The sequence below is a fragment of the Chlorocebus sabaeus genome, chromosome 11 (assembly GCF_047675955.1).
Source record: "Chlorocebus sabaeus isolate Y175 chromosome 11, mChlSab1.0.hap1, whole genome shotgun sequence".
NCBI lineage: Eukaryota > Metazoa > Chordata > Mammalia > Primates > Cercopithecidae > Chlorocebus > Chlorocebus sabaeus.
In genome coordinates, this window is record NC_132914.1 from 103,605,524 (window position 1) to 103,622,545 (window position 17,022).

The 17,022-nt window shown below is 38.2% G+C and overlaps 1 protein-coding gene across 3 annotated transcripts in view; it reads left to right on the forward strand.

Annotated features, from left to right (window-relative positions):
• The window catches only part of POLR3B (RNA polymerase III subunit B), a 137,028-nt gene that overhangs the window by 46,478 nt on the left and 73,528 nt on the right, over window positions 1-17,022 (forward strand). For all 3 annotated transcript variants that reach the window (XM_008004532.3, XM_037996588.2, XM_037996589.2), the window contains one exon: window positions 15,515-15,676. In XM_008004532.3, coding sequence (XP_008002723.2) covers window positions 15,515-15,676 — 162 coding nt within the window. The remainder of the gene's footprint in view (window positions 1-15,514; window positions 15,677-17,022) is intronic.

Sequence of the window (17,022 nt, forward strand, 5' to 3'; positions counted from 1 at the left end):
ATAGTTTGCATGTTTGAAGGCAAACATTTCATGCCTGACTTATTATCTCTTGTAATTCCTTTAACTGTAAAAACATTAATTTTTTCTTTTCTTTCTTTCTTTTTTTTTTTTTTTTGAGACGGAGTTTCGCTCTTGTTGCCCAGGCTAGAGGGCAATGGTGCAATCTTGGCTCACTGCAACCTCCGCCTCCTGGGTTCAAGCGATTCTCCTGCCTCAGCCTCCTGAGTAGCTGGGATTACAGGCATGTGCCACCATGCCCGGCTAATTTTGTATTTTTAGTAGAGATGGGGTTTCTCCATGTTGGTCAGGCTGATCTTGAACTCCTGACCTCAGGTGATCCACCTGCCTCAGCCTCCCAAAGTGCTGGGATTATAGGTGTGAGCCACCACGCCCGGTCTGATTCTTTAAATGTTAATAGTACATGACCTATATCTTTTGTTGGGATGTTTACCCTCATTCTGTATAATATACAAAGTGAAGTATGACTTTAAGTAATATCATTTATTCAGTTAACAAATATTTACTAAACACCTATTATGTTCTAGGCATACTCCTAAGTACTAGTTATATTAGAGGAAGTGAGACAGACAAAAGCCTCTTTTCTCTTACTCCTTGTAGTCTCAGTGGGAGGGAGAGAAACAATAATCAAGGAAACAATCAATTCCCTGATTGTTTTGGTGACATGGTAGAGGTAGGTTAGTGAGGATATCGCTAATCTCATTTTAAGTCTTAGCTGATAAATGACATTTTATTTCAAGAGTGTGTGTATCTTTCAAATGGCTAGCAAGCATCCCCAAATCTTTGGTTAGCAAGTATCTAAAAAGCTCCAGAAGTAGTTTGCAATTATTTTCTCCTATTCTGTAGGTTGCTTTTTCACTTTCTTGACGGTGTCCTTTGATGCACAACAGTTCTTAATTTTGAAATAGTCCTATTTGTCTGTTATTTTCTCTTGTTTCCAGTGCTTTTGGTGTCATATTCATGAAATTATAGACAAATTCAGTGTCAGGAAGATTTCCCAAATGTTTTCTTCTAAAAGTTTTATAGTGTTAGCTCTTAAGTTTAGGCCTTAGTTTAGGTGAGAGTTTTGTTAGATGTACATTTCTAGATTGATATTTATTATCTCTCACCATTTACTAGTTTATTTGTTTTTGTTTTTTTACTTTAGGCAAATATTTCACCTCCTTCTGCCTCAGGTTCCCTGTCTATAAAAATGGGGTTCATGCCATGTACCTTATAGGATTGTTATGGGATTAGATGAATGATGTGTACCGTACCTTGAATGGCACAGAACCATTGTAATTCCTTCATAGATGTTCTGTCTTATCTCTCTAGGTGCTTTTAAGATCTTCTCTTGACTTTGTTATTCTGCAGTTTTCTTTATGATATGCCTTGGTGTGAATTTCTTTTATTTATTTTGCTTGGTATGTGCGTGTTCCTGTTATCCCTGGATTAATGTCTTTAATCAATTCAGAAAAATTCTCAGCTATTATCTCTTCAAATGTTGCCTATCCTCTCTTCTTTCTATTCTCTTTTTCAGATTTTCCAATTAAATGTGCTTTAAACTCTCATTTTTTTCCATATCTCTTAACTTCTGTTTTCTTTTTTCTATTATCTTTGTTCCTTTACTGCATTCTGTGTGATTGTTTTTCTAATTTAGCTCTTAGTTCATTTTCTATCCAGCCATGTTCAGTAATTGAGTTTTTTGTTGTTTACTTTTATAGAAGGCTTTTTCATATATTTTTGGTAATTTATTGGTTTTACATTTTATGATGAAAATTCTCAAACATTCAGAAAAGTTAGAATGATTTTGTGGTCATTTTGATCATCTTATTTTGTGTGTATTTTTTATTTCTTCATTGATTTACATAGCTTTTTAAATTTCATATCAGAAAACTATATTTTAGCATCTAGAATCTAATATGCCATTAATTATAAGGTGGACCACTATTTTTATTTCCACTAAGAAACAAAACACATCACCAGTTAAATTATGACACAGTGCTAAGTGTTAAGATGTATCCCATGTTCAGAAAAAAAAAAAAAAAATTTCCAATTAGTGAAATATAGTAATTCTAGTATCTAATGTTCTAAAGCTGCTGAGTTAGTTGTTTTTGATTACTCTTAAGGTAGATTGGTTCCTTGTAAGTTCAGCGATCTTTATTTATGAACTCATATTTAATTGAGCTCAGATTCTGGGTGCTATACTAGGGATATTTTCTTTTGGGGATATGTATTTTCTTTTGCAGGGAATAGTGCTGACCTGGAACTTGTAAGTCTTCTTACATGATTCTGAGGATTTTGAGTTTCAGGCTCACTCCTTCATCTTGTCACTGAACTTTGATTTAGTCTCCAGGTCCCTAAGCTGATATCAGTATTTATTCTCAGGGCAACTCTGCCATTTGGATTTGCTTATTGCTCCCTACTCCCTACCGTGGCTTCACCTCATTTTTTAATCTCGTGACTCTTGGAGAGCTAAGGGGTGGTTAGGGGAGAGGGTACTTTGGAATTTTCTTATTCTTCCTGCAAGCCCAGCAGTATGTGAGAAGCATGTTTTATCCGGAATCTAGTCATATTGTAGTAACCAGACTCCTCAGAGAATCTAACCCAGTATGCTCCAAGCAGCAGAGGTCCCTTCATTTTCACGGTAGACTTGAAGCTTCATGAGGACAGAGACTGCATCTTTCTTGTTCATCTTACTAAACTTTGCAACTAATAAGATGCCCCAGATATAGTGTCATCACATATTTGTTGTAGTAATGAATCAGTTAATTACATGTTCTAAAATAGTTTACTTTAAAGCCCCTTTGAATTCTGATATTCTTTCTTCATTGCTGTCTTAATCAGTTAGCAGTGCCATCTACCCATGCTGCTGAGCTGGGAACCTCTGTGTCACTCCAGACTCTTCCTGTTCCTTCAGTCTACACATCAGGTTTGTCAAATCATCAGATCCTGCCTGTGCCATTTCCTAAATGCATCTCTGATTTATCTCCAGTGTAACTGTTAGAGCACAGGCCTGCAACTTCAGTGTACACTCCTAACAAGCCTCTGTTCTTAGCTTCACCCCAACTCCATTCATCTTCCACAGTGCTAATAAAATTATTTCAACACACAAATACGATCTTCTCACTCTTGTGCTTAGGCTGTTTGAATGGCTCCCTCTGAAAGCAATGAGGTCACTACAGTGAGATGTGATGTGGTTAATGGAAGATGCCAAGTTAGGGAATGTGTCAGCCAAATCATCTTTTAGGAATTTAGAGTCTGTTGTTGGTGACAATTCTTAGGAGATCAGTCTGTGTGGTTGTCACAGAGGGATGATGGTATGGTTGATAAGAAGAGGATGCCAAGCTTCCATTATAACTAAAGATATGGTAACTTAGGGATATGGTTATATAAAGCACTGGCATGCTCCTAATTAGAGGTACTACTTCCTGAGTCCCCTGGAATTTTCCCAGGAGATATATATCCATGAATGATACCACCCGGCCTAGAATGAGGTTTTGCAGAGCCCAAGACACTTCTTTTGTTATTCTGATGGTTATTCATTTATTTTACCAATTTAAACAAATATCTTTAATTTTTAAAAAAAAAAGTGTTATGATTTTTAAAAAATAATGTTGGCAGTAAAAATAATAAACATAGTAAAATAGCAGGAGTCATTCTTAGCAAATATTTTTTAAAAAATAGCATAGCAAAGAGAATTTTAAGCAAAAAGGTTTGCAGTGAAAAGTGACCCACCTCTGACCCTCCTTTCCATCTGACTGAATTCCCCAGTTCTCCTTTCCAGAAAGTCACTTTTCCTATACTTTCCTCTATCCTTCCAGAGACACTCTATGCATATACAAATGTCTTTATTTAAACTGGCATTTTAAAGTTAAACCATTGGAAACTCTTGCCCTGAAAACTATCCAGGCCTCTGGGTGAATTTGTGCTTAGTGGGGCTTCCTTGAGGACCTTTGTCATGGGCAAGTTTGGAGTCAGGTTTTGCAAGTTCAAAAGAAATTATAGAAAGGAACAGTTCGCTCTCATTAGTTTGAAACAGATTTTCAAACCAGTAATGTCCGAGAATGTTATTTGACCATTACTACCAAGCCCTTTGAGTTAAGGGGGAATTTAATCAGTTAAATGTGTCTGTTGCTACAGAAATTGACATATACCTGCTTGTGTATGTGCTTTTTAGTTATGAAAAATTGCATACACACCACTATATATAATGTGTGCATTAAGTCTGATAAAGCAAATACTTATATATTCCCATTCAATTTAAGAATGAACACAGCATCAATACATTTGAATCCTCCATATGCCTTCTCTTGTTCTTGGCTGCCCCTCCCATCTGTCTGTCTGGAGGCTCTGGCCATGTGCCTGCCTATTCACTTGGTACCAAGCAATCCCAACACATTCCTGAGCATTCTCTGTGTGATTAGGTGAAGCACAGGTCCTTTTCCCAGGAGCATCCGCAGCAGGCCTGAGCTTCAGATGTAGGTTTCAAAGTTTTTCAAGCATGAACTCTTAGTTGAAATCCCAATATTAAAACAGATAAAAGTTGAGCCTTTCTGGTTGAGGTGGGACAGAGGGGTTCTCTGCCTCCTTCCCCTTCCCCTGAAACTCCTCCGTGGAATTCACAAGCACAGTCTCCTCTGTAGAAGAATGTTTAGATTCTTTCACAGAGCCTGCAGGATCCTCGATGATCGTGCCCCCTGTACCTTTCCAGCCTCATCTCATGCCAAAGTGAGCCACTTACATCTTCTCAAACATACCATAATGCTCTTCTATCACTCCTTTCCTTTGAGTTATGCCTTTTACCGAAGCTGCCCCTCCCTCATATCCCTTTCACCCTCTCTCTAAAGAGGAGCTCCTCATTCATCATTTGAGCCCTCTGTGAAACTGTAACTGTAACCTCCTAGGTGCAGTTAGTTGCTCTGTCTTCCTTAGGCCAGTAGCAATTTATTCAAGTCTTTATTTGCATGCTAAATTAACATACAATTCTTTACTTCCATGCTTCTTCCCCCTTTTAGGTTGTAAGCTCATTGAGGACAGGGACTATTTATGTTCATCTCGTTATTTCCACATATGCGCAGGCTGATATTTGAGTAAGGAGAAGTTGCTCTCATGCAGCCTTGCAAACTGCATTCCAGCAACAGACACAACCAAGTTCACATCTCCTAAGGCAGGAATGAGTTTAGGGACTGGAGGAACTGATAGAGGGTCAGTGTGACTGGAGTGAGTGAGGTGTCAGGATGGTAAGAAATGACACTGGAGACCCATGTGGAGGCCGGATTATCTGGGGCCCTGTGTGTCATGAAAAGAGACTTGGATTTAATTCTACATGCAGCAGAAGACTATTGAAGGGTTTTAGTCAGGGAAGTGACATGATCTGATTTTTAGTTTAGAAAGATCTGATGTGGAGATGCGTAGGCCAAGAGTGGACCAGCTAGAAACTGTAGCAGTTTTCCAGATGAGAGATAGTGGGGCTGGGATGGTCACAGCAGATAGTACCACAACTAAAATTTAAAAACTAGAATTCCAAAATTATAGTAATTTTAGGTTTTGGAAAAAAAAATTAGTATCTGGACTACTGAGGAAGCTCTGTTTGGTTAATGGCCACTACTTAGCAGTTAGGTTTTTGGCCACCTTCAGATTGACCACTGTGCAAGGAATTATGGGTATCCTCACCATCAATCCCGTTTTTACTATTTTTTACTTGGGAAAAATCATGGTATTAAATGAGTCCATTAAAAAAAGTTGATTGCTTAGAGGAATAAGGAATGGAGTAACAAGAGGGGAAAGGAGAGCTGATCCTGTTGCTTAAAAAATTAGAATTAAAAAGAGGGTTCCCATGTGCAAGAAAACATAGCTTTATAAACAATGTAAAGACACAAAAGGCATTGTGTTGGCAAAAATGTGTAAAAACAATAGCTGCTAATTTCACACCCCATGGGATGAGGGAGCATAAATGTGCTTCAGCTTTAGATAACAGAGTTGTCTCCACTGGCCAAGCAGGTTCACAGAGCTTTCCCTCAGTCTTGCTGCCACAAGAGGGTTGGCAGGCCAGCCGCCAGTAGAGGTGTTAGCAAAACCTACCGATTTCAGGCTTAATCTTTCACCTACCTTTTCTTTTTCGGTAATGTGTTCATTATTTGCTGAGCATTACTCTATTCTTTGTCTGCAAATTTTTTGTTTCTAATGCAGCTTGCTTTGTATGGGTGAGATATGGAATGGCACCAAAATCCGGCACCCTGGAAAGCCAGGGATTTCCACCCTATGACAAAAGAATGCCGTCTTGACTTCAGAGATTGCCTAATCCCAGCTGTTCTGATAATGTAATTAAGGCTGCCTAATGTCTTTAATTTTGCAACCAGTTTGTGTGAAAAGGAGAATTTGGCACTCTGAAGGCTTAAACACTAAATAGCAATCTCAAGACGCCTAATTAGAATTCTCTGACATTAAGCTAATTGGTGAAACTGTATTTCAGCAGCTTAACTTCTTTATTAATTTTTTAAGCATTTTCATTGAAAATCAATTGATGAGCTGTCAGCATTTTTCACTGAAATATGATTTGCCTTTTACTGCTCCTGTCTTAAACAGTCTGAAAGGCCTTATACTAGCAAGGTATTGAATATTATCACCAGCATTCCTTCCCTTTTAGTCATTTTACTTTTGACCTAAATAATGTGGTTTATTGTGTAGATGGCCTTGTGGTTTCTCACTGCTCTGTGAACTTGGACAGCATTTTTTCTTTTAAACAGAAATTTTAGGAGTGGGGAAATTTAATAATGAGGCAGTATTTCTGTTGACTGTGCTCTTACTTTTTACTTGTTTAGTACCAGAACGTTTCCTTGTGTTTGAATCAAGGGGCTACAATAAATTCAGCTGGGATCCAAAAAAACTTTGTCATAATTTGAGACAAAAGTGTCTAAGTGTAAGGAACTAATTAAAATAGAGCTGAGCTTTTGTTGTTTAGGTTAAGGGCATTCGATTCTGTTCAGGATGCTTATTCAAGTTCCTTTTGCCAGTTTCCACAGGAAGTTGCTGGAATGGGCTTCTTCATCCCCTCTCACCCCTCTGCACCTGCTTCCATTCCCATATTCTTTCTTTCCAAGAGTGAAACTGCTGGGTCTCACTGTAAGAAAGGATTAAGCTCTCAGAGGAGGAAGTTTTCTCTTTAGAACACTTCTGACATAGTAAATTCAAATTCAAGATCCAGTCTTTTCTATCTGAAAAGTTGGTCTTAGTAGAAAAGTGGAAGGACATGTCTTAACTTTAAAGAAGGAAAAGCATGAAATCCAATTCCACTTAGGAAATTCCTTCTTTGGCACTAGCTAGAGGAGAAGATTCATTTGCTTTGAATACCTTCTTCATTCTGAGTCAAAAAACTACCTATCAGAAACATGCAGGAATATAGTCAGTATGGAATTTGGAAAAGGTTGCTTAAACATATTTCACTGAACCTCAGAATTCTTTAAGAAATTAATTAGTATAAATATGCCCCCCATATTACTTTAATGTTTTGTTATTTAACTTAGATCACAAATATATTGGGCTTTTTTCTTCCACTGCAAAGAAAAAAGATGTGTACAAAGGGAAAAAACTAAGCGAATTAATTTTATAGGGGTATTTAGTATTCATAATATCTGTTATATTATTGAAGAAATCTGCCTGTTTTTTATTTGTAGTGAGCCAGCTATTTAGTTTTGCTTTTTTATTTTTTATGAACTTGATATAACTGGCATTCTGGTTATGTTACTCTGTTACATACTATCTAAAAACAGTGGCTTAAAACAACCATTTTATTATACATACCTCACAGTTTTGTGGGTCAAGAACTCAGGCGGGACTTGGCTATTTGATTCTTCTGTTTCACATGGTGTTGATGGAGGTTGGGTGGTTGGTGTTCCGCTAGAGGATGGTGGGAAGGGCTGGCAAGCTAGGCGCAGGCCTTTCCAGAGTTGTCACATTCGGTGGCTCAGGAATTCAAGAGTAAATGTTGCCTGTAGACAAGAAACTGTGTGACCTTAATGACCTAGACTGAAAGTCACAACATCACTTATGTTTATTCTATTGGTCAAATAGTCGCCACCCAGATGTGGGGCAGTGGGGCGCAGGGGAGGGGTGGGCATGGGCCACACCACTCAATGTTTAGTTCAGGGATCAGCCAGAGATTTGGGCAAACTTTATATATGTAATTTGGAGTTTTCTTCCTTGTGTTCTCTCCTTTATGGAATTCCCCTTCACCTTCCAGCTACTCAAATCTAGTAGTTCAGATCTTTTTCTTCTGTTTCTCCAATCCAGTAAGACTGCTGGTCTTTCTCTCAGTTTCAGCTTCCCACTGTGGCTTGGACTCTTTTTATTAGTGGGGCCTACCCTTAGGTGAAAAGCCTTAAAAATGAGACATGTACCCAGTGCCATTCACTCTTAGTGTCCTGCTTTTCGACACTCCCTAGTGCCTTCAAAAAGTTTTTAAATGTTTTGTCCAGAATGTATAATTATTATCTGCAGTTGAATCCATCTGATAGGACCTACTCTACCAATTCGGGAAACACAGCTACCTAGTCTGTTTTCATGAGTCGCTGTTCCATTCCATTGATTTGGCTTCCATAATCTCACTGTGTTAAAATATCACTGTGGTTTAATAGCATTTATAGGTAATTTTTAACATAAAAATTAAAATGTTACATTTATATATTATGAAGGGTACAAATAAAATGAACACCCTCAAAGCCACTACTCAACAACTAGACTGTTACCAATACCATTTCATTTACCTATGTACCCCCTACTCCGTTCTTCACTTTCCCCTACTGTCCTGAACTTTTGTGTTTTTTTATTTCTTGATTTATTATATCATTTACATTTTTATTTTAAAGTTTTAAAATTATTTATTACAGTATAAGCTTTGCTTACTTTTGAGCTTTATAGAAATAGATCCCTACCATATAATTTCTCTGCGTTTTTTTTCTTCTTTCAACATTAACATGTATCTATATTGTTGCATGTCACTGTAGTTCATTTTCATTTCTGTTTTCCATTGTGTCAAGATGTGATATGGTATGATGAATACCACTTTATTCTTTCTACTGATCAAGGACTTTGTATTGTTTCTCCCCATTTGACATTTAAAAGAAAAAAAAAAGCAAAAAAAAAACCCCACAGCAGCACTGGCATTCTTATTTTTATCTCCTGGTTTCCATATGCAAGAGTTTCTCTAAGGAGGATTACCTAGTCATGGAGTCAGAGTCAAATTAAATTTTTACCTGAACTGGAGAATGTCAAACTAGTTTCCCAGGTATTTCTACATTACCTTGTATATGAATTTCTGATGATCTCCATCCCATGACTTAGTATCAAAAACTTTTAAGTTTGTGTCTAATAGGTGCAAAATGGCTTCTCCTTGTGGTTTTAATTTGCATTTTCTACTTATTAATGAGGTTGAGCCCCTTTTCGTGTACTTATTGATTATTCCTGTTTTCTTTGAAATGTCTTTTGGGTTTTTCCCATTTTTGTTATTGATTTCATGGAGATTTTTGTGTATTTTGCATCCTAATTTTTTGTTATATGTGTTGCAGATATCCTCTTCCAGTCTACATTCTTTTTTAAATAACTACACACACACACACACACACACACACACACACTGTTTTTTTTTTTTTTGGTGGAGGGACAGAGTCTGGCTCTGTTACCCAGGCTGGAGTGCAGTGGCGTGATCTCTGCTCACTGCAACCTCCACCTCCTGGGTTCGGGCAATCCTCCTGCCTCAGCCTCCCAGGTAGCTGGGATTACAGGTGTGTACCACCACACCCAGCTAATTTTTGTGTTTTTAGTAGAGATGGGGTTTTGCCATGTTGGCCAGGCTGGTCTCGAACTCCTGACCTCAAGTGATCCACCCGTCTTAGCCTCCCAAAGTATTAGGATTACAAGCATGAGCCACAGCACCCGGCCAACTTTATAGTATTTTAAAATGCTACTAATTTGTGCTTTTAGTTGCAGTCATTTGTCAACTGTCTTCCTTTTAATAGTGCTTGATATGGTTTGAATCTGTGTCCCCACCCAAATTTCATGTTGACATGTAATCCCCGATGCTGGAGGTGGAGCCTGGTGGGAGGTGATTGGATCATGGGGGTGGTTTTTAATGGTTTAGCACCATCCTTCTAGTGCCATTCTCTTGATAGAATTCTCATGAGATCTGGTTGCTTAAAAATGTGTAGCATCGCCCCCTTCTCCCTCTTCTTTCTGCTCTGACCATATAAGACATGCTTGCTTCCCCTTTGCCTTCTGCCATAATTGTAAGTTTCCTGAGGCCTCCCCAGTAACTGAACAGATGGCCAGCATCATGCTTCCTATACAGCCTGCTAAACCATGAACCAATTAAACCTCTTTTCTTTATAAAGTACACAGTCTCAGTTGTTTCTTTATAGCAAGGCAAGAACAGACTAATACAGTGCTTTTTATTTTTTAAGCTTGTGTGTTTAGTATTTGTTCTTTTGTTCATCTGTAATGAAGTAAGGAATCCAATTTCTTTTTTTTTTTTTTTTTTTTTGGAGACGGAGTCTTGCGCTGTCGCCCGGGCTGGAGTGCAGTGGCCGGATCCCAGCTCACTGCAAGCTCTGCCTCCCGGGTTTGCATCATTCTCCTGCCTGGAATCCAATTTCGTTTGTTTTCCAAATGGATAACTGGTTGTCCCAGCTCCATTTATTGTATAGTCTTTCATTTCCTCACTGATCCAAAATGCATCTCTATCATATAACAAGTTTTATTACATGTGCAGATCTTTTCTGGGCTCTTTGGTCTATCCATTGGTCAGGTTGTCTATGTACTCATTAGTACCTTTACCTTTTTTTTTAGGAGTGTCTTGGCTATTTCAGGGTCTTAGCTTTTCCATATAAATTTTAGAGTTATTTTGTCAATTTTCATCAAAATAAATCTTCTAGGGATTCTAATTGGCGTTGTATTGGAACTGTAGATCAATTTGGAGAAGATTTGTAATCTTAAAATATGTAGACTTTATCCATGAATATTTTCCTTTCATTATTTTGGTTTTCTTTGATGTTTTTCAATAAAGATTTATAATTTTAACATGAAGGTCTTACACCTCTTTCAGATTTATGTCTAAGTTTTTTAAGGGTTTTTGGTTAACATTTTAAATAAAAATATTAATAACATTTTCCAAAATACACAAAAATAGAATAGTAAAATTGACTCCCATATATCCATTACAGACCTTCAACTGTTATCAGTGGAAGGCAATCTTGTTTCATCTATACCCTTCTCAACTCTTTCCCCTCCCCTTATTCCCCAAATTGTGTTGTTTAAACAAATTGTAGCCATCAAATCATTTCATTATCTCAGCTGTCAAATAACATTCTGTAAATACTTAAAAATATGTCTCTAAAAGACATGGCTAAAATTTTTCACACCTTAAAATTTTTCATACGTTTTCACACGTTAAAATTTTTTAGATAGATGGATAGATAAGATAGGAAGGAATTTATTATGGGAATTGGCACTTGTGGTTATGGAGACAGAGAAGTCCCACAATGTGCTGTCTGCAATCTGGAGAACCAGAGAAGCTAGTGGTATAGTTTAGTCAAAGTCCAACGGCCTGAGAACCAGGGAGGTGATGGTGTTTACTCTCAGACTGAGGCTGAACGACTGAGAACCTAGAGTTCTGATGTCCAAGGCCAGGAGAAGATGGGTGTCTCAGCTCCAGAAGAGATAATAAATTTGCCTTTCTTCTGATTTTTTGTTCTATGTCCTCAACAGTTTGGATGATGCACACTCACATTGGTTGAGGGCAGATCTTCCTTACTCAGCCCACTGATTAAAATGTCAGTCTCTTCCAGAAACACCCCCAGAGACACACCCAGAAATAATGCTTTACCAACCTTCTGGGCATTCCTTAAGCCAGTCAAGTCGACACCTAAAATTAACTATCACGTATCTTTATGGTGTTTTTTTTTTTTTTTTTTTTTTTTTTGAGACGGAGTCTCGCTTTGTCGCCCAGGCTGGAGTGCAGTGGTACAACCTCAGCTCATTGCAACCTCCGCCTCCCGGGTTCAAGTGATTCTCCTACCTTGGCCTCCTGAGTAACTGGGATTATAGGCGCCCACCACCACACCCGGCTAATTTTTGTATTTTTAGTAGAGATGGGGTTTCACCATGTTGGTGAGGCTGATCTCAAACTCCTGACCTCATAATCCGCCCGCCTTGGCCTCCCAAAGTGCTGGGATTACAGATGTGAGCCACCACGCCCGGCCCTCTTGGTGTCTTTTAACATATATATATTTTTATATATATATATATTTATTCCTCTCTCTCCTAAATTTCTTATAAACCAGAAGTTAAATCTAGAGGATAAATGGTATTCTGGTTTTGGTTTGGTTTGGTTTGGGACTAGAACACTTCATGGGTGGTGGGGGTATATCCTATCCTGTATGTCTGATTTTATCCACTTTTTGTGCCACTGAAATTGATCATTGGGTTTAGGTGTTTGGGTCCCTGATTCATCCATTAAGTTCCCCATCATCTTTTCTCCTGATAGTTTTATTTAGCATCTGATGATGATCATTTCCTTTATTCATTATCTCATTAGGGCATGCAAAATAATGATATTCTAACATTTTCATCCTGGTCCATTTATTAGCTGGAATTTTTTAATAAAGAGTACTTTCATTGTCGTCCCTTTTGTTACCCTGAAACATAATTTACGTGGGAAAGGCGGGGTAAATGCTTGCTACATTTTTTTTTTAAGCCTGTTTGCAGAATGATTTAGTTCTCTAATTTCCTCCAGAAGTGAATAGTGAAGGTTTTTTTTTTTCTTCTGAGTATTATTATAAACTTAGGAATTTTAACATTTTTACTTAAGTTTTAGAATTAGCTTCTCCATTTTCACAAATAATAATAGCCTGCAAGCTTTTTCATTGAGATTGCATTTGAATTTGTAGTTCAGTCTGGGGAGAACTGTTATCTAAATAATATTTAGCTTTCCAATCCATGAACTTACCATCTCACCTATTGAAGTTTTCTTTAATTTCTTTCAGTAATTTTTAGTTGCTTTGTGTTTATTGGCCTTGTATCTTGCAAACTTGCTAAACACATGTAGTATTTCTATTAAGGCTTTTTCTTAGATTCTTTTGGATTTTCTATGTGGATAAACATATTATCTGCAAATAAAGACAATTTTATTGCTTCTTTTCCAATATTTATATCTTTTATTTCTTTATTTTGTCCTATGGAACTGAAAGGCACCTCCCATACAATGTTGAATAGGAGTGATGAGAATGGGCAATCTTTTCTTTTTCTCCCATTTTCTAAAGGAAAGCTTTCAGTTTCCTGCCCCTTCCCTGCAGTATCTGGCCCCTGCTGTGTATCAGTGCAGGATCTTTGACCAACCAGGTTTCCTGTTCCTCCCCTAGGGAAAGATGCTTCTCCCTTCTCTTCCCTCTGGCATTGCACCTTTTCCTGAAATCAGAGGGTTTACTGGACCTCTTCCAGGGGGAGACTGTTGTTGCTAGTTACTGTAGGTGCAGAGCTTGTTGGGGGAGCAGGGGTGATTAGGGACAGATAGCTTTTGCTTCTATCCCTCTCTGAGAGGAGGTTATTTTTGCCTCCTGGGACTTTGCTAGGTAGGAGGGTGTCCTGCCCCCTTCCCAGGGACTTAGGTGTTGCTTCCTATGCAAGAAAGCCCAGGGAAGTAGGTAGGTAGGGTTTTATTGCCTGTGTTCCAACAAAGGGATCTTTCTCAGGTCTTCTGCCTCACTACAGCCTTTCATAAGCACTCCACAGAAAGGAACTCGTGAGTGGGTGTGGATACTTCTTGTGCCTGGGCTTCAGAAGAACTCTGAACTTGTGTGGCAGTCCACATTTGGCCTTTAAGAAGTCCTTAAAATTTTAGCTGATTCTTCTGTTACACTATTTGCATCCTAACTTTTCTTTAAAGTGTAACCACCTAATTGTACCTTCCTAAACAATATAATGTAGTTGTGCTGGGTTTTGAACCTTATATAAATGGAATCATGCCATATGTATATTGTTTTATGTCTGGTTTCTTTTGCTGAGTATTTGTTTTTAATACTCAACCGTGATTTTGTGGTTTAGTGATTTTTTGTTCATTTTCATTGTTTTATAGTGTTTCATTATATGAGTATACCACAGTTTGTCTACATATTATCTGTATGGTTTCCAGATTTTAGCTGCTACAAATAGCTAGTATAAGTATCTTGAGTGCCCTCTTCCTGCCAGCAGCACTGGCATCTCCTGGGAGCTGATCAGACATTCATATTTGTGGGCACTACCTTAGACCTACTGAGCTGGAAACTGTAAGGGTAGGGCCTGCAATTTGTGTGTATATGTGATTCGTTTTTTTTTTTTTGAGGTGGAGTCTCACTTTGTTGTCCAGGCTGGAGTGCACTGGCGTGATCTCAGCTCACTGCAACCTCTACCTCCTGGGTTCATGCCATTCTCCTGCCTCAGCTTCCCGAGTAGCTGGGACTACAGGCGCCTGCCACCACACCTGGCTAATTTTTTGTATTTTTAGTAGAGATGGGGTTTCACCGTGGTCTCGATCTCCTGACCTCGTGATCCGCCCGCCTCAGCCTCCCAAAGTGCTGGGATTACAGGCGTGAGCCACTGTGCCCAGCCTTTTTTTTTTTTTTTTTTTTTTTTTTTGGATGGAGTCTCACTCTGTCACCCAGGCTGGAGTGCAGTGGCGCAATCTTGGCTCACTGCAACCTCTGCCTCCTGGGTTCAAGCAGTTCTCTGCCTCAACTTCCCAAATAGCTGGGATTATAGGCGCCCACCACCAGGCCTGGCTAATTTTTGTATTTTTAGTAGAGACAGGGTTTCACCATCTTGGCCAGGCTGGTCTTGAACTCATGACCTCGTGATCAACTCACCTACCTCCCAAAGTGATGGGATTAAAGGCGTGAGCCACCATACCCAGCTGCAATTTGTGTTTTAACAATCCCTCAGAGTGATTACTGTACATGCTAAAGTTTGAGAACCACTTCTATAGCAGGTATACCTGGGAGAGGAACTGTTGGGCATAGGGATGGTGGGTAGATAATGGCAAACTGTTTCCTAAGTGATTGTACCAATTTACACCTTTACCAATGATACAGGAAACATCTTGGGCATCTTCAGGGTTTTTAATAGTAATTCTTCTCCCTCTGCATCCTTTTTGGTTTTAATGTATAACTTTATCTGTAAAATTAAAAATTAGGTCATTGGTCAATGAAATCTGAAAGTCTAGAAGTGACTGGTCTAAAAGAAATGTCTTTGAATGCAGTGAATATGTCATCATCTTCGCTCTCATTTAAATGCCTAGCACAGTGTTAAGCACATAGAAAATTATGTACATATCTGTCAAACTGAATTTGAAAATACCAATTTTTTTTCTGTTTTAAGCAGTTCCTCCATCTTATTTTTTAAAAATCTTAAGACCTAGAGTTTATTAAAATAATCTAGCAGTGCTTTTTGAAAAATCACCATATACCTTTTTTTTTTTTTTTTTTTTTTTTAGCTTTTATCTCTTCTTTTTGAAGACTTGTTCAAAAAATTTAATTCTGAAATGAAAAAGATTGCCGACCAGGTGATTCCTAAGCAAAGAGCAGCCCAGTTTGATGTTGTCAAACACATGCGCCAAGACCAGATCACCAATGGCATGGTGAACGCTATTTCTACCGTAAGTCTTCAGTCACTCTTTTAGGGTCTTGTAATTTAGTTGTAAATCTATTTGGTAGAAGAAAAACTTAAAGCACTTTGAGAATCCAGGTGAAATATAGAAAGGAATGTTTACAAAGCACAAATTTCTACTTTGAAAGGAAGTCTGAAGTGTTTATTACTATAACTTTCCTGCCAAATTATAGTTCCTGTTATATGAGGCAATAAGAAAATGGATACTCTTACACAGAGGAAAAATCTTCATTTAACTGTTAATAACCATTCTTTTAAAGAATACTTTCCCCCATTTTCTTTTGTAGTAAAATTGACACATTTCAGGCAGGTTTATTAATTATCAACCTTTTGTTCAAAATAATACAAAATGTTTCATTTCACAGGAGGTTTATATTCTTCGAAGACCTGTCAGCTGTTCCCCACATAAGCAATGAGTTCTGTGCTGGATGAATTCAGTTCTCGGCAGCAGCTGTGTAGTCACGGTCTCGGGCTATTCAGAAAAGGTTATCAGATGGGTTTTTGCTTCCTTTCTTAAAGCATAACAACTATAGGTCTATCTGATGAAGTCTGGTTCATGTTTTGCATGCCAGACATAAAATTAGTTTTATGGATGAGATTTTTGCCCCAACAAAGCATAGTATAATCTACCATGTTGATTCCCTTAATGATGAAAGAGTGCAGACTTGCTTCAATACTTGACTTTAGAACTTTATAGTGGGTCTATGTGAGTGGCCCATACAGTGACAGCTACATCTAAATTTGAGGTGAACCAGGCCTTTGTCCCTATTTAGGCACATAAACTCTAGTGGCCCAAACTTGTCTGAGGTGGATCCCTGAGTATTTGAAGAGAATCCTCCAAAGAGTGCTTGAACACGCTTCTGTTAGAATTACTTTTCCTTGCTTGCTCGCCCATGATTTTCAGGTCAAAAGAGCTATTTTGAGTACTTCTTTTACCCCTAAAGGAAACTGCTTTACCTCCCTGATAGAACTGCTTATTACAAAAATCAGTAGCAGGCCTAGTTACAGGTGTGCCCCACTCTAGACAACAGAAAAAGATCAACCTTTAAAATTCTTAGTGTTGCTATTAGCAGAATGCTTTTACCAAATACATTTTTCTCAAAGGAGCATTTTTAGCCCTCTTGTCTGTTTCTCATCTCTCCCTTTTGTAATACTCCTACAGAATACAAGAACAAATTCTCTTGCTGAACATCTTGGCTTCACTCCCATCTACTTGCTACTTGCCAACAGCTGCTGCCTTATTTTAGCTGTGTGCTGAATACTTATTTACCTTATTTACTCTTACTCTGTGGGCATAAGTCAGTTTACTAGATTCATTCTGCCTCCAAGGATAAA